Below are 22,262 nucleotides of genomic sequence, written 5' to 3' on the forward strand. Positions count from 1 at the left end.
CATTTATCCATTCTTTACCAGGATTTTGAGGGGAAAGTGGAAGAACAAGTCAGTTTGTAATAGCACAAAATTGTTTATTTTGCCTCAGGTACCATTTACCTCAGGAATTAATGTTTTTGCTCTATAGACTTAAAGAAAAGACTTTACCTTGTACTCTTCCATATTCATGTCATCTGGACCAATTTCCTTCAGTTTCGCTTGAGCCACCTTCATAATGCTGATTGATCTGTGTGGGACAAAGTTCAGAAAGCAATGAAAAGGCACAGGGCAAAACTTCCCCAACAGAGGAGTCCATCTAGCCCAACCCAGACCAAGAAGGGATTCACCTGAATATTCTCTTCTCACCTTTCATCATAGCTAAGATTTTTATCTGCAAACTGTTCCAGAAGGGTTCGTTCTACTACCCTTTTGGGTGCTTCATTTTGGAAAAAGTAGACAAGGACATGCTGAAGTCGAGGATCACTGTGAGAGGTGGGGGTCTCTTTGGCAAGCTGATAGAGCCTGGAGTATTCTTCATGGAATGCCTATTAAGGGCAGAATCAATGGTTAGAAAATAGTGTGCTGTGGGCTTCTGCACACAGAAATTGATGCCTAGGAGCTAGGCAGTCTCTTGACTCTAAAAAGACTTCTAAAAAATTCATGTCGAATTACAAAAACAACTATGGAATTTTTAAGTTTCTTGCATTTCATAAGGGATGATACTCTTTTAGCATTCTGGCACCAAAAACATACTGCACTTTTTTTTTTTTTTTTTGAGACAGAGTATCACTTTGTCACCCAGGCTGGAGTTCAGTGACATGATCACAGCTCACTGCAGCCCTGAACTCCTGATCCTCCCACCTCAGCCTCCCAAGTAGCTGGGACTGCAGGCATATACCACCATGCCCAGTTAATTTTTGTATTTTTGATAGAGATTGGGTTTCGCCATGTTGCCCAGGCTGGTCTCAAACTCCTGAGCTCAAGCAATCCACCCACTCTGGCCTCCCAAAGTGCTGGGATTACAGGCATGAGCCACTGCGCCCAGCCTACTGTACTCTTAAGAAATTCAGTTTTCTCATAAAGTTCTCAGAAAAACAAATATTTAGTTTTAATTGTTATAAAAGGCAGATCCTTGCGTGTCAATGACTTAAACTTAAAGCATCTATACAAATGCAATTTTACTCAAGTATTTTTAAAAACACGGCCTACTTTGTTATGGCCTCAAAATTACAAAGGCACAATCTAACTCAGTGTTACTAACAGACAACTCCTAACAACACCAATGAAAAGCCCTCTAGGCTAGGTGTCACAGAGAATGTTACTGCTAGCCAAGGCTGGGTTAGGGTCAAGAGAAGAGAAGTGAACAGCTTGTTCATCAGTTGGACAGGAAAGGAAGTCTCATATTTCACTTCACGAAGACTTTTTTTTTATTTTTTGGAGACAGGGTCTCACTCTGTCACCCAGACTGGAATGCAGTGGCACAATCATGGTTCACTGCAACCTTGAACACCTGGGCTCAAGTGATCCTCCTGCCTCAGCCTCCAAATTAGCTGGGACTACAGGTATGTGCTACCATGCCCAGCTAATTTAAAAAAAAAAAAAAAATTCCTTAGTAGAGATGGGGGTCTCACTATGTTGACCAGGCTGGTTTTGAACTCCTGGCTTCAAGCAAGCCTCCCTCCTGGGCCTCCCAAAGTGCTAAATTACAGGTGTGAGCCACTGTGCCCAGTCCTTTTTATTTTTAAAGAGATGGGATCTCGTTATGTTGCCCAGGCTGGAGTGCAGTGGTGCAATCACAGTACATTTCAGCCTCCAACTCCTGAGCTCAAGTGAGCCTCTACTTCAGCTTCCTGAGTAGCTGGGACTACATGCACACACCACCACACCCAGCCTTAACCCCATTTTTTCCCTTCTTATAGAATTATTTCCCCAATATTATGATGCCTATATTGTAAGAATTAGAATTTTAAAAACAGAGATACCTTAATCAGCCCTGCTTCAGACCCATCTCGGTCAAAGGTCTGACGGGCTTTAGCTATGGCCAGGATGACCCCTTGCATGGCAGGGCTCAGCATCACCTACCACAAGGGGGCACAAAACACAGAGAGAAAGGAGAGAAGAAAGGTTCAGCAGAAGACTGTATGAAAGCAGGCTGAACAGAGTGCTAAAGGGCAGCAGAGCAGTGTGCTCTTTGGCCAGCATGTATTGCAAGCTGAGTTTCACACACCCATTCCTATGTGCACCCACTGCCTCTGTCCTTCTATATAATGTCAACACCCTGCCCAAGACAAGCTATTCCTACACTCTATGTTCTAATTCAGTAGGATGAAGAAAGATGTATGCCTAAAAATATCTCCCAATATGGCACTGCTGAAGAATTAAGTTAAATTATAGTTCTCAGAGGGGAAGTGTCTAAGGTCAGAATTCCAATTTAGTTCTTACTTTGGGTGTATATCTTAAACACACAAATACTTTAGAGTTTTACTAGGATAAACAGTACATTTAAAATAGTCTGGAAACTAGCGACTATACAAATATGACTCCCTAAAGTAAAAACTTTTCAAGGACTTTTTTTTTTGGGGGGAGACAGAGTCTCACTCTGTCGCCCAGGCTGGAGTGCAATGGCGCGATCTCAGCTCATTGCAACCTCCGCCTCCCGGGTTCAAGCGGTTCTCCTGCCTCAGCCTCCCAAGTAGCTGGGATTATAGGTGTATGCCACCATGCCCAGCTAATTTTTGTATTTTTAGTAGAGACAGGGGTTTCACCATGTTGGCCAGGCTGGTCTTGAACTCCCGACCTGAGGTGATCCACCCGCCTTGGCCTCCCAAAGGGCTGGGATTATAGGCGTAAGCCTCCGTGCCCAGCCTTGTCAATGATTTTTTTTTAAATACCCCACAGGAAAAAAATAGAAATCTGAGAGAGACAGAATTCATTATTGTTTATGTGCAGTGCAACTGAAGAGGAGACAGACAACAAACAACTTGGGGTTCTATAGCTTCTTCCTATAGAATTCCTTTACAATTAAAAATAACTTCAATCCACATTTGTTTAGCTCACTAGACAACTGAAAAATTTATATCTGGAGGTAAAACAATGGACTAATATCCAAAAAAAAGATTCCCTGTTTTAAATTAGAAGGCAATCTTTGGTCCATAATACCAAAAAGGGAACTTAATTTTACTTTTCTGAGCAATCTAGACTCTGCAGTGGCCCCATTAAGTATAAGCCTGGGTAGATATACATATGCTGGGAGCACTATACAATAGAAACATGGCTATCTTTTAAATAATGGTAACTAAGGTCAAAACCAAATAGGCTTTCTTGACAATCATTTTTTGCAACGAGAAAATATCAGCTATTGGCAGATACTTAATATAGTCACAAGAGAAGGAAATATAAGACTGACAACAAACAACTATATCCTGCACTCATCTCTGTACCTCCTCATCATATCCATCTGCATCAGATCTAACCAGAATCCTTCCCACACTGGGAATCTCGACTTCAGAGACCTCAGAATTAGGCTGGGCAGTAGACTCTGCATCATTAGCCTTTGGGGGCTGTTCTGACTGCTCTGCAAGGTTTGTTTCCTGGGGCATGGGCTTCTTGGGTTCAGCTTCTTTAAGCTGTGGCAGCAGAGTGGGGAGAAAGAGTAAGAAAAAACAGGAGAAATAAATAGGGGTTGGTTAAATGCAGCAGAGACACAGAATAATAGAAATGTGAGAAAACTGGCCATCGCTGCTGAAAGCCCGGCTCTCCTGAACTTGGGCTTCCCAGTCATTCTCACCTCACTCAGTGCCGCTTCTACACCGCTCTTCTCATAGGCACGGGCTGTGTTTGCAATAGCCTGGGCAGTTTGCTCCTTTACAATCACAGCATGCTCAGATGACAAGCAGCGAACCCCATGAGAAGAGGCTACTGAAGGCTCTGATAAAGAATTGTACAAAGGTCTTAGCATCTAATGATAAATAGTCTAGAACGCTCAGATAAAAAGCAAGCAGAATGTATACAGTTTAATATACAACCCTGTTGACACAGCTTTTTACAAAAGCCTATGCAGATTTTCCCTAGAAATTAATAACTATAAGAAATGGCTACTTCAGCAAGAACTCTATTGATAAAGTCTGTAAACTTTGAACCCACAGATGATTCTGTAAAATTTAATGCACTCCCAACTTTGTCATATTTCTATCCATTAAGAAAACTTTCTACAAACAAGCATCTTTTAGGAAGATCACCTTTGGAGAATGGTTTTCATAAAGTCTACCTATTAACCCTATCATAGTTTCTCCCATAACCTGGGAAATAAGCAAAACTATATACACAGTGAAGGTCACAGGTAGTTAGTCTTTCTGATACTGCTTCTGTTCATCAGAAATCACATTCTAATGCCACAATTCATTCCATCAGGTTGTACCTGGCATACCAACTGTATATGAAATATACTGTGAAGACTGTGGCATCACCTAGCCAGCTGAAGGGTATAGGGCTGGCTAGGGGAGTACAGCATGAGATGTTACTGGATCACTGGCATAAATGCCTTCTCAGATACCTTGTGATGTAGAGTAGTCCTGTGATGAGGAGTTGGTGGAGGACTCCATTTGAGGGATTTTGCAAGACTGCTCTTCTTCCCACTCCTCTACTTCCTGCTCAAACCGCCAGTTATCCTCCTGAATGTAATGCTTGAGTTCCACAGATAGGGCTTCCACTTCTGACATTTGATCTGATTCAGTTGGGGCTGCCTCTGAGGAAAAGCAAAGATAGAGTTAAAAGGTCACAAGGAACCAAAACATCCTTTTTAGAAAAGAAGAAAGCAGGGTATTTCATCTTTACCTTACTCCTAACTAAGAATACATACACATAGAATCCATCAGAAATGCAGGCTGAGTATCTCTTATCCAAAATGATTGGGACTAGAACTGTTTTGGACTTCAAATTTTTTTCATATTTTAGAAAATCTGCACCATTAGTTATAGTTGAGCATCCCAAATCCTAAAATCCAACATCTGAAATTCAAAATGCTCCAATAAGCATTCCCTTTCAGCATCATGTAATGAAAAAGGCTCATAAAGTTTTGTGGATTTTGGAGCATTTGGGATTTTGGATATTCACATGTGGGATGCTCAACCTGTATGGACAATGTAAGGGCAACAATTGATAACAGTGCCTGACATTTAGTAGGCACTCATTAAACATCTGCTAAGTGAATGAATAACACAGAGTTAAAGATATGGAAAGTGGGCCGGGTGCAGTGGCTCACGCCTGTAATCCCAGCACTTTGGGAGGCCAACGCAGGCCAATCACTTGAGGTAGGAGTTCAAGACCAGCCTGGCCAACATGGTGAAACCCTGTCTCTACTAAAAAAAATACAAAAATTAGTCAAGCGTGGTGGCGCATGCCTGTAATCCCAGCTACTTAGAAGGCTGAAGTGGGAGAATCGCTTGAACCTGGCAGGAGGAGGTTGCAGTAAGCTGAGGTTGCGCCACTGCGCTCCAGCCTGGGAGACAGAGTGAGACTCCATCTCAAAAAAAAAAAAAAAAAAAAAAAAAGATTTGGAAACTGGTCACTGTCAATCACTGGATATACCAATCATTTCAGGGAAATTCAGAAAATCATTAGAGCCAATAAAAATTTCAAGATAAACAGTTTTATCCATTTAACCACTGCATTTGGTGGATAAGAATGTCCATTTCAAAAAGGTTAGAGATGAATTTCAAGACATTTACACCACTAACTTTCATACAATTCAGTACTATGAGAAAGCAATTTGATACAATGGTGAAATGGTCAATAATACCTGGCTTTAATGGCAAGGATATCAATGACATATAAAATTTCATTTTCTAACCCTGTGACCAAAACAAACAAAAAAAGTCTATAGCAGATTAACACATTCACTTACTGGTTGCCATTAATCAGCCTTTTCACTAAGCAAATGACAGTTTCCACTTGTTTGTTTCTATAATAGAAAAATAAACCATGCATGCAATAACAAGGCTCCTATATACTAACAACAGCTAGTATATTCAAGCAGCTATTCATTCCTTCGCAGCATAAATATACAATTGTGAAGATTACTTACTGTTCAATTATCATTCTCTCCATTCCCTAATCCCCAACCACACTAGCAAATCAGAAAGATAACGTGCTGCCTGGACAGAACACCTTACATGTTTGTTTTTTTTGAGACAAAGTCTCACTCTGTTGCCCAGGCTGGGTGCAGTGGCACGATCTCAGCTCACTGCAACCTTTGCCTCCCAGGTTCAAGCAATTCTCCTGCCTCAGCCTCCCAAGTAGGTGGGATTACAGGTGTGTGCCACCATGCCCAGCTAATTTATGTATTTTTAGTAGACACAGGGTTTTACCATGTTGGCCAGGTTGGTCTTCAACTCCTGGCCTCAAGTGATCCGCCCGCCTTGGCCTCCCAAAGTGCTGGGATTACAGGCGTGAACCACCATGCCGGGGCGATGTTTTCTTACTTACGCCACACAGTAAAGTTTGAATACTAAAGGCAAAAGCTTTCTACTATCTTACTTATAAAATGTTCATCATAAGACCTCTCATAGAGGATGTGAAAGAAAGAGAGAATAATGTAAATTGAAAACACCACAGAATTTGGAGAATTGTATTTGAATCTTGGGACTGCCATTTATTGACTGTGTGATTACTCAACTTTAGAACCCTTTGGAATCTGTTATCCAGCTGGAAAATGAAGATGACAACATTTTCCAACTCTTTCCCTCCTTTTCACAGCTGTAAGTTCTTAGAGAAATAAAAGTTTGAAAGCACGCTTTAAGGAGTAAAGTACCAATATAAATGATAATTATTATTGCTCTCTGCATGAGTAGTAGTATTACAACAACTGTGAAACTATTCAGGCAAATACACCTGTAAAATTTAGTTATTCTGGGCCCCACAACTGTAATCCCAGCACTTTGAGAGGCCGAAGCAGGCGGATCACCTGAGGTGAGGAGTTCAAAACCACCCTGGCCAAGATGGTGAAACACCGTTTCTACTAAAAATACAAAAATCAGCTGGGCATGGTGGTGGGCACCTGTAATTCCAGCTGCTTGCGAGAGTGAGGCAGGAGAATCACTTCAACCTGGCAGGCGGAGGTTGCAGTGAGCTGAGATTGCGCCACTGCACTCCAGCCTGGGCGACAAAGCAAGACTCTGTCTCAAAAAAAAAAGAAAGAAAAAATTTAGTTATTCTCCAAAGGGTGCAAAAATATATGTACTATCAGCACCATAAGATGGGACAAGAAAAAAAAAAAAAGATGTCACTAAAAACAACAACAACTAGAGAATTAAAGTCTATCTATGAGTAAATTTTAAAAATATGTATATTCCACACAATGAATTACTATATAGTTGTTAAACAGTTAAGATTCTTTTACTAAAAATATAGAGATTGCTAAATACTCGATTAATGAAAAAGGTTCAGAGTTGAATGGAAAAATAATCTACTTGGGGAAAAGGGGGAGGGGAAGATACAGATAAATAGAATCTAGCATATGTATACAATGTGTCTTGAAGACTACATAAGAAACCTAACATTGTATACTTGTTGGGAGTGGGACCCATGGTCAAGGAAGAAAGTAGTAAAGCAAACTTGTTTTTCCTTTTCATTTCCTTTTATACTGTCTATATTTTTAAAATCTATTATTATATAATAGTAAGTTGTAAATTTTTTAAAAAGCAGTATAAGACTGTTCTTCTCCCTGAGCAGTACAGATTTTCCCCAATCTACAGATTCTGCCAAGATATTTTTACCTGCATTGAAGTAGGGTAGTTTGTCATTAATGTACATCAGACAGTAAGCACTAACATTTCTCAGGCCTCCATAGGAATCTCTTTCAACTTCTTCCCAGGAAGATTCAGTAACAGAGATGTCATTGTACTTGAGCCAGCTCTGTCGGGGTTGATTATAGATATAGGCCCAATAGTGTCCAGCATTTGCTTGTCCTTCATGAACAAGAACTGCATGCAAGCGATAAGGCACCTGTAAGTCAGAATGTACATTCCCCAGTCAGGTGAAGCAAAGTAATCTGATAAAGTTTAGGTTATTAAGAAATTACTGTTTATGATGTGATTAATGTGGGGTTCATATTAAAACATCTTGTTGATTCAAGATGAAGTCCACAAAAACACAGCCTTGGAATTGATCAATTATGTCTCAGTTCCAAAACCTTGAAAACCAGATCGCTGAACTACATGACCTCTCTGAAGACTCTTTCAACTCTAAACTCCTCAGCTCTAAAACCAAACATAACCTAAACATATGCATCCTTCTAATTCAAAACTCTGTTTATCTAAAAATAGAATCACCTTGACCACTCATGCTGAAAATGCTTAGCATATTTGGGACCTACAAAGGTTAGCAGCTATTTTGTTCCATGCCTATTTTATTTGGCAACAAAATTTAAGTTAACATATTTAATTCAGCCACATGCTTCTTAGAGTTAAGTGACCACTTATCTATCTGGAGTGAAGACCCTTTTAATGACATACTTGTTTGTTACAACATTTGAAAAGCACATTTGTGTATTTTCAATATAGAGAAAATAGAGCAATGCTTAAATGCTAACTAAATACTGGTAAAAGAGATGAAAGTCAGTCACAGAATCAAATTAAATTTACACTTACTTTGACCTATTTTAATTACTGGTGAAGATTTTTGAATTAACACAAAAGAAAAAATGGGGAAGCCTGCGTTTTACATGGTGCATTCCTGTTAAGCAATGGGACTGTGCCTCAATGCCATTCTAGAAACAGGGCTCTCCTCCTCCAAGCCATTCTGCCCATTCCAGTCATTCATACAGAAGCCACTGAAAGTCCATGCCCCTAACCAGAATAGGTTCAGAGACACTCCTGGAGGCTCTTTACCCCTCCATTCCCAGAATTTATTCTAACAAACACCTCTGTGGATAGTTAAGAATTTCTGTCCTAACTCTCTTTTGGAATTTATTATTACAGAAATAAAGCTTGAAAGCATGTTGTTAAATTAAAGATCCTGAAGAATCATGGAACTTTGGGAAAGAAAGGATAACTGCTCTCTAGTTCAGTTTTTCCCACTGCACTACTTAAAGTACCATTTTGTAAGTAATTTTTATTAGTATCTGACAGCAAACCTTTCTACAATATGAAAAAATTCCATGTGGCAGAATTCAAACAAGTATGTGTTAGGTCCTGTTTTTGGTAAAAGGTATATTGCTTTCTTTAGCCTAAAATAAAGAAACAGAACAACATCAATTTATATCTTAAGTTTATTCTTTTATCTTAGGGGGATTCCCATTGGGTTTAAAAGAAAACTATCAAATTTGATTTTTGTATCTACCATTAGCACATGCCTTGACTACTTTCCCATCAATTTTCATTCTACCTGACGAAGGAGAGGATCGCAGTACATCTGTTCAATAGTCTGAGTAGTACTTGCAATACAATTCTTTAAATCTGTTTGGAAAAAGAAAAACAAAAGCTTCATTAAAATGATCTCATTCTATGTCACACAGGCTACTTTAACTAAGCAAAGAATATTGCTAGGGTCCTAATGATTTCAGCTTCCCTCTATGAACCACGAAGCAGCATACAGTTTTAAAGCAGCTAGTACTTTAGGTTATGAAAGCTTTTAGTTCAATATAATTACATTAAGGTTTTAAAACATTATTTTTTATAATTGCCAAAATTTCTTAAAGAGTAAGCTGTTTAGGAAAAGATCTTAATGGGTCACTTGGCTGTAAAATGTATGCCTCAGACAGGATCTGAAATGAGAAAGCAGAACAAAGGGTAAGGCTAAATTTCTCTGAATAGGAATCCGGGAAGAATCTGTATTTTCCATCATCTTTTTGTTCCCTAGACAAAAGGAGACAGGAAGGGGGGTAAGGTTAGTCCGAGCAATATGGGCAATGAGGTCAAAGGGCTTTTTAAGAATACAATGCTGAATAATCCAATTTTACATTGTGCATACTGCTCAAATACCTCATTAACCTTCAGTAAAGCATGCTTCCTATAGAAAAGACTGAAGAGTAGAAGTCCAGAAAAGCTAAATGCTAAATCTGGGTCAACTTAAGCTGGAGTTCAGATAATCTACCACAGAAACAGAAATCAGTTGATGCAGAAAAATCTCAGCAAAGGTGATCGTTTCCCAGAAATTTTGAGGGGGAGATCTTTCCATATCTGTATAATGGGGGTGTGTGAGCCAAGCTTACAGGGCACTAAAAGTGCAAAAGAAGTCACAATTACCATGTCAAAATTCAAAAGCATGGGCCAGACGTAGTGGCTCACACCTACAATCCCAGCACTTTGGGAGGCCAAGGCAGGCAGATCAGTTTTGGTCAGGAGTTTAAGACCAGCCTGACCAACATGGTGAAACCCCATCTCTACTAAAAAAAAAAAAAAAAAAAATCAGCCAGGTGTGGTGGTACATGCCTATAATCCCAGCTACTTGGGAGGCTGAGCCATGAAAATCGCCTGAACCCGGAAGGCAGAGGTTTCAGTGAGCTGAGATTGCACCACTGCACTCCAGCCTGGGTGATAGAGTGAGACTCCATCTCGGCGGGGGGGAAATTCTGTAGCATGTACAGTAATGTCAGGAAGTGTACCGAGGTGCTTAACCTCCAAATAGTCAAAAAACAGAAAAAGCAAAGAGTAACTGACAAATTTTAAAAGAGCCAACCTTGTATATCCTGTTCAATCTCACTCCTCCATCTCTGAAGACAGGTCTTAACAAAATTTATCTCCTCATCTGTGACTGTTCGTGGAGCTGGCTGTGAAGGCATTTCCATGGAAGACCGAGAAGATGTCAGTGGTTTAGACTTGGGTAAAGAATCTTCAGGAGAAGAAAAGGTACTTTGAACATCCTGAGAAGAGCTTTCTGTACTTGTACTGAGGAAGACAAAAATCATGCTCATATGATAATTTCCAAAAGATACCTTGGCCTAAATTATGTACTTTGGAAAGCAAGATGCTATATGAAAAAGTACAGGTATTCAGTGAGCATTAACTCTATAAAGGTACAGAGCCAACCTTTTTCTCTATCATCTCATGTACCACAACTGGCCTGTGAGGTAGATACTTTTCTATCCCTATTTTACCAACTGTGAGCCTAAGGCTTAAATAAATTAAGCAACATGCCCAAGTTCACCAAGCTGGAAGGTAATGAAAATGAATCCAAAGCCAGATCGGCCAGTCTTTAGCTCATGTTCTCTGATCACTGATTATTCCTTCCCATGAGGATGGGAAGAGAAGGAAAATGGAAAAGAGAAGACTAGGCCTGGAAGAATCAAGGAATCAACTACAGAGTTTACAAGATGAAGCCAACTAAAGTGACACTATCCTTCCTGGAACAAAATACACAGAAGCAAGAAAAAGGAAGCATCAGCTGAACATACAACTCACAGGAATACACACTAGGTGACACCTTGGAGAGTTCTGAGAGAAGGGCTTCAAGTCAAACAATCCTAGCTCTACTACTTTAGCTAAATACCCAAGGAAAAAAGTATTAATATCTCATCTACAAAATATAAATGTTAAATTCTTTACGTCTTTTCTGTAAACTAACAGAGAATAAAGCATATCAAGTAAATGTTAATTTCTCTATTGTCAGAGTAAAACTGCAGGTCAACAAACCAGCAGAAATATAAAATAAGCTTCTAATTGTAGTTAGGTTTCTCTTTTACACCAAAGCTGAAGAATATAAACTTCCTTTACTTTGACTTAAAAAAAAACTCTCACTCCTGCCGGGTGCGGTGGCTCACGCCTGTAATCCCAGCACTTTGGGAGGCTAAGGAGGGCAAATTACGAGGTCAAGAGATCGAGACCACCCTGGCCAACATGGTGAAACCCCATCTCTACTAAAAATACAAAACTCAGCTGGGCATGGTGGCACGCCTGTAGTCCCAGCTACTTGGGAGGCTGAGGCAGGAGAATCGCTTGAACCCAGAAGGCGGAGGTTGCAGTGAGCTGAGATCATGCCACTGTACTCCAGCCTGGCGACAGAGTGAGACTCCATCTCAAAAAAACAAACAAACAAACAAACAAATAAACCTCACTCCCTCGTCCTCACTCTCTCACATGCACAAAATAATGGAGGAAATCTCTTTTCCCTAAGGTCCATACTTATGGAAAAATAAGCCCAACAAGAGAACAGATATCTCAATTTCAGAGGAGATTACACACATACACCTCCCTGTAATTTTTAAATCTAATACCAAGCACTATTATTTTATTTGATTAAATAGCCTGCCGAACCACTTTTTAAAAATTAAAACTTTACATTTCATAATATACATAAAAAGATTCTATTTTTACAAAAATTAAAAAATTTAAGTAGAATATAAAAAGTGAAAGAGCAGCCCCACTCCTATCCCCAGACTCATGTCACTCCTTAGAGATAATCATTCTTGACATTTGGTATGTTCTATCCAAATAAGCATTTCTATGCATACATGGATGAATAAATATTAATATGTGGGGCGGTGGCAGGGGATGTGTTGGGGAGAATAGTTAAGATTTTTTGACAAAAAAGTCTAACTTTTTATTGAGTATTAGTGTTTTTATTAGCCAGGTAACACATATCAAATGTCCTAGCTACCTTTCATGGCTCCTCTAGGCAATAAAGATTGTTGCACATGACTGGATGGAATAAAATCAGAGGGCTCCTGTGACTTTGCCTCCCTCTGCCTTTACTAGAGAAGCCCCTCTAAGCTGTCCTCTTATTTCTAGCCAGTTCTTTTTCAAGTACTAATTTTCTATTCAAGAATAAGTCTCTCTTTCCTTGATGTTTCTTAGTCATGCATACTTCAAGTGTGTGAGCATGAGATGTTTTGGAAGAGCAGGGCTTGAGGTTTCCTCTGAGAAAGGCCTTTAATGGCAGCTGGCTTGTAGTTCAAAACAAGGCATCACTGGGTGGAGCCTGAACACTATCCTGAACAGTTTGAGAAGCCTCTGAAATAACCCAACCATTCTACGGATAAGACAAATGCACTGGTGGGCCCACTCCCACCCAAGTGACAGTCAGCAAAACCCTTCCCTTTAAGACAAAGAGTTCACAGCTCCTGTGCTCTTATAGGTGACTGTCAATCAAGTACAAAGATGGTGCATAGTTTAAATTATACCAGAAAAACAATACATACCATTAAAAAAAAATGTTTTCATTACCTTTCCTTGGATGTCTGGTCAGAAACCGAGCAGTGCACTGAAGAAAGTGGTAATGTCATATGTGTGTCACTTTCAGGTGGACAGCTTTCTGAGGCAGGTTTTGTACTAGCAAATTCAATAACATATTTCAGCATGTCCGGGAGCGGGAACCGAGCTGGGCCTGAGCCATATTTCACATACCTAAGCGACAAAGACAGTGGTACTCTACTGCCCAAGGCTGTTTTGTATTTTAAGAGTCGCTGACAAAAGATCTGTTTATCACAGCAAGTCAATGGAAAGGCTTATTCCTAGAGGCTATACAATATTTAATAGGGTCCTCAAACAATCTATAGGGTAAAAATTCTCTAACTACAAAACTAAAAATTGCCAACAATCTGAAGTTTTATATCTGGCAGGAAACATTTCGAATGGGCTCCTAATCAAAGTCATGCCAGTTACACTTTCTCATGATGTCATATTACATTTAGGCTTTGGTCATTTATTTATTTTTTATTTTTTGGTTTTTTTGTTTTTGTTTTTGTTTTTGTTTTTTGAGACAGAGTCTCCCTCTGTCGCCCAGGCTGGAGTGCAGTGGCGCTATCTTGGCTCACTGCAAGCTCCGCCTCCTGGGTTCACGCCATTCTCCTGCCTCAGCCTCCCCAGTAGCTGGGACTACAGGAACCCGCCACCAAGCCTGGCTAATTTTTTGTATTTTTAGTAGAGACAGGGTTTCACTGTATTAGCCAGGATGGTCTCGATCTCCTGACTTCGTGATCCACCCGCCTTGGCCTCCCAAAGTGCTGGGATTAAGGGCCACCGCGCCTGGCAATTTTTAAGTCATCATTTTACAACTTTAATTCTTCCCAGGTTTGCTGCATTTTAATATAATACTTACACTAAATCCCAAGAAATTTTTTTCTTTAAGAAACTTATCTTCAATTTTATGACATAACAATTTTCAGCTGGGCATGGTGACTCATGCTTGTAATCCCAGTACTTGGGGAGGCCAAGGCAGGTAGATGGCTTGAAGCCAAGGAGTTCAAGACCAGCCTAGGCAACATCACAAAACCCTGTCTCCACAAAAAATGAAAAAAATTAGCTAGGCATGACGGCACACTCCTGTAGTCCCAGCTCCTTGGGAGGCTGAGGCAGGAGGATCGCTTGAGCCTGGGAGGTTGAGACTACAGTGAGCCAAGATCATGCCACTATGCTCCAGCCTGAGTGACAGAGTGAGACTCTGTCTCAAAAAAAGCAAAACAAAACACCAAAAAAAAAAAAAACAAGACAAGACATAATCATTTTCATGTTCATCTACTGAATTCCTTTATACAACTTTTAGGACCAACTACTTCATACAATGTACACCTCTATCAGTTTAGTAGAATCAGAGCAAAAGTGGTTAAAAAAAAGATGTCTATACACAAGAAATTCAATTTTCAAAAATATATCAAGGTTATCTTACGGAAGAAGAAATAGTGAGCATTTTTATTCTTTTTTTTTGAGACAGAGTCTCATTTTGTCACCCAGGCTGGAGTGCAGCGGCACGATCTCGGCTTACTGCAACCTCTGCCTCCTGGGTCCAAGCAATTGTCCTGCCTCAGCCTCCCGAGTAGCTGGGACGACAGGTGTGCGATGCCACGCCCAGCTAATTTTTATATTTTTAGTAGAGATGGGGTTTTGCTATGTCAGCCAAGCTGGTCTCGAACTCCTGATCTCAACTGATCCACCCACCTCAGCCTCCCAAAGTGCTGGGATTACAGGTGTGAGCCACTGTGCCTGGCCAACATTTTTATTCTTAAACTGTAAAAGTAATGCATGTACCTGGTACGAAAATTCAAATACAAAAAAGTATAAAACAGACCATAAAAGTCATCTACCTCCATCTCAGTTCTACTACCTAATGGTATCCATTAACAGTTTCTTTTATATTTTCCCAGGACTGTGTCACACATATACAAGCAGATATGTGTAACCTTAAAAAAAAAAAATCTGAAATTTATAATCATTTTATTTTTTCCATTATAAAAATGTATCAAGGGAATAATCAGAATTTTTAGGGGCTTGGTTTACCAAGATAAAGACTAAAAACAATTATTTGTTTATTTATGAGAGAGAGTTGTGCTCTTGTTGCCCAGGCTGGGGTGCAATGGCGTGATCTTGGCTCACTGCAACCTCCACCTCCCCGGTTCAAGTGATTCTCCTGCCTCAGCCTCCCGAGTAGCTAGGACTACAGGCATGCGCCACCACGCTCGGCTAATTCTGTATTTTTAGTAGAGACGGGGTTTCACCATGTTGGTCAGGCGGGTCTGGAACTCCTGACCTCAAGTGATCCACCGCGCCTGGCCAGACTAAAAACCATTAACCCATTTATGCGTAGTGTTCCATTATTGGAATGCTAAGCTTGTGGGAGTTATTTAATATCCTACTGCTCAAGGTCATTGCCAAGGTCTTATTTTTCACCAAAAAAATTTGCAACCTCCAGCATAAATGAGTTAGAAACACTTTACAAATTCTTTTTTAACCTACCAACTGGGACCTACATGAAATAAATCCTCTATAACCTTAGGAAAGAGACTGCTTTCCTAAATCAGAAAAGTTGACTTCCAAGCTACTGTCTTACCTCCACTGCCTTAGAACCCAAAGGAGAACTAAACCTCACCTGCAATGGCACCTCTGGCAGTCAAGTAGGAAGAATAAGCAATGTCCTGAAACAGGCTAGATGCAGACTGTGAGCCAAAAGCAGAGGTTGTGTTAGGAATGGGACCATATAATTTATTATCAAACCAGGATACTTCTGAGAGTGAAAGAAGGTGCTGTTAATTACTCAAGAAGAAGAGGCACAAAATGAGCCATATAGCCACTCTAGTGATCAGGCACTTTGGGAAACTACATTTCTCAGTATGCCCTGTCCCTTGAAATTCAAAACGCTTCACTGGCACAGAGCACCCTGGGACCTAGGGATAGCACCATGAAAGAGGTAAAAGACACAGGGCTGGTTCTGACATGGAGGCGCCCTCCTTCCATGGGACACTTAACCAGACACAGGACATAACACCAGAGATGGAATTTCAATGGATATTAAATCTAGAGTAGAACCTTTCTCTTGCCAACAATTTTAGCTTCCAAAGATGTGGAACTAGTTGAGATGTCCATTGGTCCACTGCCCTATTTCTCCTGGTGCTGCTTCTGCCTCCCCACGTCACCAACATCCCCATTGTCACCAGTCTTTCGGGGAATTCTGGGCAAGGTGTTCTTCCCACTTGAGTTCAACCAATTTGTATAGCTCCATGGTGGCCTGGGTGTCTTCCACAGAGGAATGCCTATTTTCCCAACCCAGATGTCCCAATTCAGCAGATTCTTGATGAGACGCTTCAAAGACATGGTGACGTTCACTGGGCAATCAGCCTTCCAGTTGGGGAGGAGAAGGGGGATATGGGAGTTGTCACTGGTGAGGGACTTGGGATGAAAGTACTGGGGCTTTGAAGTCATTGTGGATGGCATGTCCACCACCATCTTCCCTGTATCTTCAATATATGCCATGAGCAATCTTGAAGAGCATGGCATTCACCATGTGCTGCTTCTGGACACCACTCCACCTGGTCTGGCAGTCCACATTGTGGCCGGGGGGAAGGATGTACTCGTTATGAAGCACATCTCCGCTGTAGCTGACAGTGCTACATGGAACCAAGAAAGTAACATGCCCCTTGGGTCCTGTGTCCAGCATCTCACAGCCAATTGCCACTATTCTTCCTTGGCAACTTCTGGGATGCTCCAAAGCATTTATTCTGAGTGAGCTTGGGTAGAGTTCTGTGGGGCGCTGAGCTGAGAGGATTTGTTCTGGAGGCCTTTCTTCTGGGAGTGGGTCGAGTGGCTGTTAATCTTTAGAAGGGCACCTCCAGCAAATCTACTTAGCTGCAACAGAATCAGCATTCTTTGAAGGGGCAGGGGACAGCCATGACACTGCAGCTTTCCTGTCCAGGGACTCTTCTGACACACTGCTGGAGGCAGCTGCCTTCTTTTCTGGGAAGGGAGGGGTCTTCCAAGTGCCATGCACCCTAGGAGTTTCCTCTTTCTTTGGAGGTTCTGAGTGCAACTTGGGTGTCTTGCTAGGGGGCTGGTTCTTTTTATTCAGAAAGCCTCTCTGTTCCAAAAGTTGCCATTTCTTAACAAAATTTTGTGCTTGGCAGTTCTTTCTAATGCCTTTTTGGGAGGAGGTTCCACCAAATCCCGATTGAGGAGTCAGGTAGACATGGGGACAGTGGGTGGTGGAGGGTGTGAGGGTGGGGTGGGGGAGTGGGGGAATACGTTCCCTGGCCCCTCTAGCTTCATGAAGGTACAACTCGAAGGTCTCATTTTATTTTAAAACAAAAGTATTATCATGCTAAGGAAAATGCTCCTATACTCTATTTTAAAATCCAGAATACCCTGTTGTCTCCTGGTAAATTGGTATTTTTGAACTATAAAACATCAGGTATTCTCATTTCTTTTATGTTGTTGTGAAAAGATGGGGTCTCTTATGTTGTTGTGAAGAGATGGGGGCCAGGCACAGTGGCTCACGCCTATAATCCCAGGACTTTGGGAGGCTGAGGCAGGTGGATCACGAGGTCAGGAGTTCAAGACCAGCCTGGACAACATGGTGAAACCTTGTCTCTACTAAAAATACAAAATTAGCCAGGCATGGTGGCACATGCCTGTAATCCCAGCTACTCTGGAGGCTGAGGCAGAAGAATCGCTTGAACCCAGGAGGCGGAGGTTGCAGCGAGCTGAGATTGTGCCACTGCACTCCAGCCTGGAAAACAAAGCAACACTCCATCTTCAAAAAAAAAAAAGAGAGAGAGAGAGAGAGAGATGGGGTCTCACTAAGTTGCACAGGCTGGTCTCAAACTCCTGAGCACAGGCAATCCTCTTGCCTCAGCCTCCCATATAGCTGGGATTATAGGCACATGATACTGCATCCAGTTGGTATGGTTGGTTCTATAAAAATAATTTAAAATTTCCAGCCTTACAAAGCATCACTAAAACTTAAAGGTTTAGTAAAATACTAACAGACTTAAAAGTCCTGAAAATCACTTCCAGGACAGTATTTGAGGAACTGGTTTTCAGCTTAAGTCTCTATAAAGACAAATGACTAGTCACAGTACATCTTGTATAAGCTCTTCTGGAGTGAGAGTGGAAGCTGCAGTGGTAGCGGTGGGGGTACAGTGCAGGGTCCATCTTAGGCCTGGTATGGAAAGTGTTGCCCTTCAGGGAAATTAATGGCCTAATAAGGGAGTAGGTGGAGGTGTGGTGGTCTTAGAAAGAAAACTGTTAAGTGGATAAAGGGGGGAGAAGCTATTGACTGTGTATGGGATCTCTTTCTTAAGCGCAAAATCAACGGGATCTATCTAGACGAGAAAGAAATTAAACTGACTCCTAAGGAAATTACAGAAAATCATTCTACAGAAATAGTGTAAAACCAACAATCAAAAAAGTGAAAATTCCTCTGAAAGAGAAAGAACTTTGTATGCATCAGAAATATTAGCCCTTTTAATCAGTTAGCACTGCTCTAGGTAGAAAAGCACTGTTTTTTATCTTTCTTAGACACTTCAGAAACTGCTTTTCCAAAAGTGGACGGGACCATCGTGACACTTGCTTCTCTCATGTTTGTGAAAAAGATGGCAAGGGGAGTAGAAAAAAAGTCTATAAAATCAGAACTCAGTTTCTCCTTGGTACACTGCAGTAACTAACTGTGTGACTCTGAGTCACTTCAGTAGTCTGGGACTATTATTTACCCCCATGAATAATACTAGCTGATCCTGAAGACTGCTTCACACTTAGACAAAAAATTTTCTTAGCTGTTTTATAAAATATTCTAGTTAATATTTAAACGTTGAGTTAATTTTTAAAGAAAAACAAATTATCTGTTTTTAATATTCTTTTATATTTCTAAGCATGAAGGTGTCCCAAAACTCACCTTTCCAATTTTTGCTGCAGAATTTTTATTTCCTCCTTCAACTTTCGAATACACTCTCTCTTATTTCGAATAAGCTCCTTGCTCCTGTACATGTACCTAAGTAAATAATCCCACAAACACAATTTATATTATAAAACATTAATGACATAAAGTCTCAGTAAACTAAAGATTCAAGGAAACTTCTTCAATCAGATATAGGGCATCTATAAAAAACATACGGCTGACAGCATACTCAAGGTTAAAACTGATGCATTCCCCCTAAAATCAGGAACAAGGATACCCACTCTTGCTACTTCTATTAAATATTTAACTGAAGATATAACCAATGCAATAAAGTAAGAAAAACAAATGAAAGGCATGCAGATAGTAAAGAATGAAGTAAAGCTGCCTTTTAGTTCCACATGATGTAAGCATGCAGAAAATCTTAAGGAACCTAAAAAAATACATCAGAACTAATAAGTGAGTTTAGTAAAGTCAAAGGATACAAAATCAATTTAAAAAAAGAAAAAAAATCAACTGCAATTCTATACACTTGTAAAGAACAAATGAAAAATGAAATTAAAAGCAGGAATTAGAGATAAATTTAATCAAACATGTGCAAGACCTGTACACTAAAAATTACAAAACACTGTTGAGAGATATTAATAAGGACTTAAATAAATCTCTATTAACTTATTTAATAAATGGAGCTATACACTGTTCATGGATTGAAGGACTCAATATTATTATTATTTTTGAGATGGAGTCTCACTCGTCGCCCAGGCTGGAGTGCAATGGCGCAATCTCGGCTCACTGTGACCTCCGCCTCCCGGGTTCAAGCAATCCTCCTGCCTCAGCCTCCCAAGTAGCTGGAATTACAGGTGCCCATCACCAAGTCTGATTAATTTTTGTATTTTTTAGTAGAGATGGGGTTTCAGCAGGTTGGTCAGGCTGGTCTCAAACTCCCTACCTCAGGTGATCCACCCACCTCAGCCTCCCAAAGTGCTGGGATTACAGGTGTGAGCCACCATGTCCGGCCGAAAAACTCAATATTATTATTAAGATGTTGGACCAGGGGCGGTGGCTCACGCCTGTAATCCCAACACTTTGGGAGGCCGAGGCAGGTAGATTACCTGAGGACAGGAGTTCAAGACCAGCCTGACCAACGTGGGAGAAACCCCATCTCTACTAAAAATACAAAATTAGCTGGGCGTTGTGGCACATGCCTGTAATCCCAGATACTTGGGAGGCTGAGGCAGGAGAATCACTTGAACCCGGGAGGCAGAGGTTGCGGTGAGCCAAGATCGCACCATTGCACTCCAGCCTGGGCAACAAGAGCGAAACTCCGTCTTAAAAAAAAAAAAAAAGAAAAAAAAAGATGTCAATTTTCCCCAAACTGATCTGTAAGTTCAAAACACAACCAATCAAAATCCCAATAGCCACTGGGTAGAAACTGACAAGCTGATAAAAATTTACATAGAAATGCAAAGGACCAGAACACCTAAAACAATTTTGAAAAAGAACAAAGTTGAAGGATTCATACTATCTAATGTCAAGATTTACAATAAAGCCATAGTAATCAAAACAATATGGCACTGACATAAGACCAGACAACAGACAGAACAGACTCCAGATATAGACCCCCATGTATATGTTCAATTAATTTTTGACACAGTGCCAAGATAATTCAATGGGGGAAAAGGAAATATAAATCAAAGGAAAAATAAGATATTCCCACACACCCACTAGATGGCTAAAATTAGAAACACTTATAATTCCAAGCACTGGCAAGGATGTAGAGCAAATGGAGCCCTCACACACTGCTAGAGGGAATGCAAAATTGTATAGTCACTTTAGAAAATAGTTTGGAAATTTCTTATAATGTTAAATATACACCTTTCATAGAAGCAAGCAATCCTACTCCTACATATTTTACCCAAGAAAACTAAAAACTATGCCAAGGATTATATGTGAATGTTCATGGCAGCTTCATTCATAATAGCCTAAAACTAGATACATCACCAAATGGTGAATGGCAAAAAATCACTGCAGTACATATTACAATAGAATATTACTCAGCAATACAAAGGAGCAAATTACTTATATATGAACAACATGGGTGAATCCCAAAAACATTATCCTAAAGAAAGGACACAACCAGAACAGGGTACCTACTAAATATTAATGTTACTAATGCCACATTCTAGAAATGGTAACATTATAGGGTCCAAAAACATTAAGTGGTTGCCAGGACCTGGAGATGGAGAGAAAGGGAATTATCACAATGGGACAAGGAAAACCTTTTGGGTGCTGGAGTGTCCTACATATTGACTGTGATGGTGGTTATTTGACTGTATATTTGTCAGAACTCACTGGTTATATGCCTAAAAATAAACCATGGGATAAGAATGACTACATAAAAAATAAGTAAAAGAAGCCATGGCTCACGCCTATAATCCCAGCACTTTGGGAGGCAGAGACGGGCAGATCACAAGATCAGGGGATTGAGACCATCCTGGCCAACATGGTGAAACCCCGTCTCTACTAAAAATACTAAAATTAGCTGGGTGTGGTGATGCGTGCCTGTAATCCCAGCTATTTGGGAGGCTGACACAGGAGAATCGCTTGAACCCGGGAGGCAGAGGTTGCAGTGAGCCGAGATCGTGCCACTGCATTCCAGCCTGGGCAACAGAGCAAGACTCCTTCTCAAAAAAAAAAAAAAAAAAAAGAAAGAAAAGAAAAGAAAATCAAGCCACCACACCCTTTTTTTTTTTTTTTTTGAGACAGGGTCTCACTCTGTTACCCAGGCTGGAGTGCAGTGACATGAACAGGGCTCACTGGCCCCACCAAGTACCTGGGACTACAGGTGCACACCACTACACCCAGCTAATTTTTTTTTTTTAAGAGACAGGGTTTTGCCATGTTGCCCAGGCTAGTCTTAAACTCCTGAGCTCAAGCTATCTGCCCTCCTCGTCCTCCCAAAGTGCTAGGATTACAGATGTGAGCCACCATGCCTGGTCTCAACCAGACTTTTATAAAACTAAAATTCTAGGCCGGGCGCGGTGGCTCACGCCTGTAATACCAGCACTTTGGGAGGCCAAGTCAGGCGGATCACCTGAGGTCAGGAGTTCACGACCAGCCTGACCAACATGGAGAAACCCCGTCTCTACTAAAAATATAAAATTAGCCGGGTGTGGTGGTGCGTGCCTGTAATT

At 40.7% G+C, this 22,262-nt stretch overlaps 1 protein-coding gene and 1 pseudogene across 50 annotated transcripts in view; both read right to left on the reverse strand.

The window, feature by feature from the left end:
* USP28 (ubiquitin specific peptidase 28) overlaps positions 1 to 22,262 on the reverse strand; it is a 77,674-nt gene that overhangs the window by 6,666 nt on the left and 48,746 nt on the right. For 20 of the 50 annotated variants that reach the window (XM_024347412.3, XM_063784522.1, XM_063784521.1 and 17 more), the window contains 9 exons: positions 19,069 to 19,164; positions 13,137 to 13,316; positions 10,654 to 10,862; positions 9,361 to 9,431; positions 7,752 to 7,980; positions 4,532 to 4,723; positions 3,767 to 3,906; positions 346 to 524; positions 148 to 226 (listed from right to left, as the gene is read on the reverse strand). In XM_024347412.3, the coding sequence (XP_024203180.1) occupies positions 148 to 226; positions 346 to 524; positions 3,767 to 3,906; positions 4,532 to 4,723; positions 7,752 to 7,980; positions 9,361 to 9,431; positions 10,654 to 10,862; positions 13,137 to 13,316; positions 19,069 to 19,164 (1,375 nt within the window). Of the gene's footprint in view, positions 1 to 147; positions 227 to 345; positions 525 to 1,961; positions 2,058 to 3,419; positions 3,606 to 3,766; positions 3,907 to 4,531; positions 4,724 to 7,751; positions 7,981 to 9,360; positions 9,432 to 10,653; positions 10,863 to 13,136; positions 13,317 to 19,068; positions 19,165 to 22,262 lie in introns of all 50 variants that reach the window. The other 30 variants (XR_010147677.1, XM_016922003.4, XM_016922013.4 and 27 more) reach the window with 2 other exon arrangements.
* On the reverse strand, positions 16,229 to 17,366 carry LOC104001326 (interferon-stimulated 20 kDa exonuclease-like 2; annotated as a pseudogene).

This window comes from Pan troglodytes, chromosome 9, assembly GCF_028858775.2.
Source record: "Pan troglodytes isolate AG18354 chromosome 9, NHGRI_mPanTro3-v2.0_pri, whole genome shotgun sequence".
NCBI classification, from domain to species: domain Eukaryota; kingdom Metazoa; phylum Chordata; class Mammalia; order Primates; family Hominidae; genus Pan; species Pan troglodytes.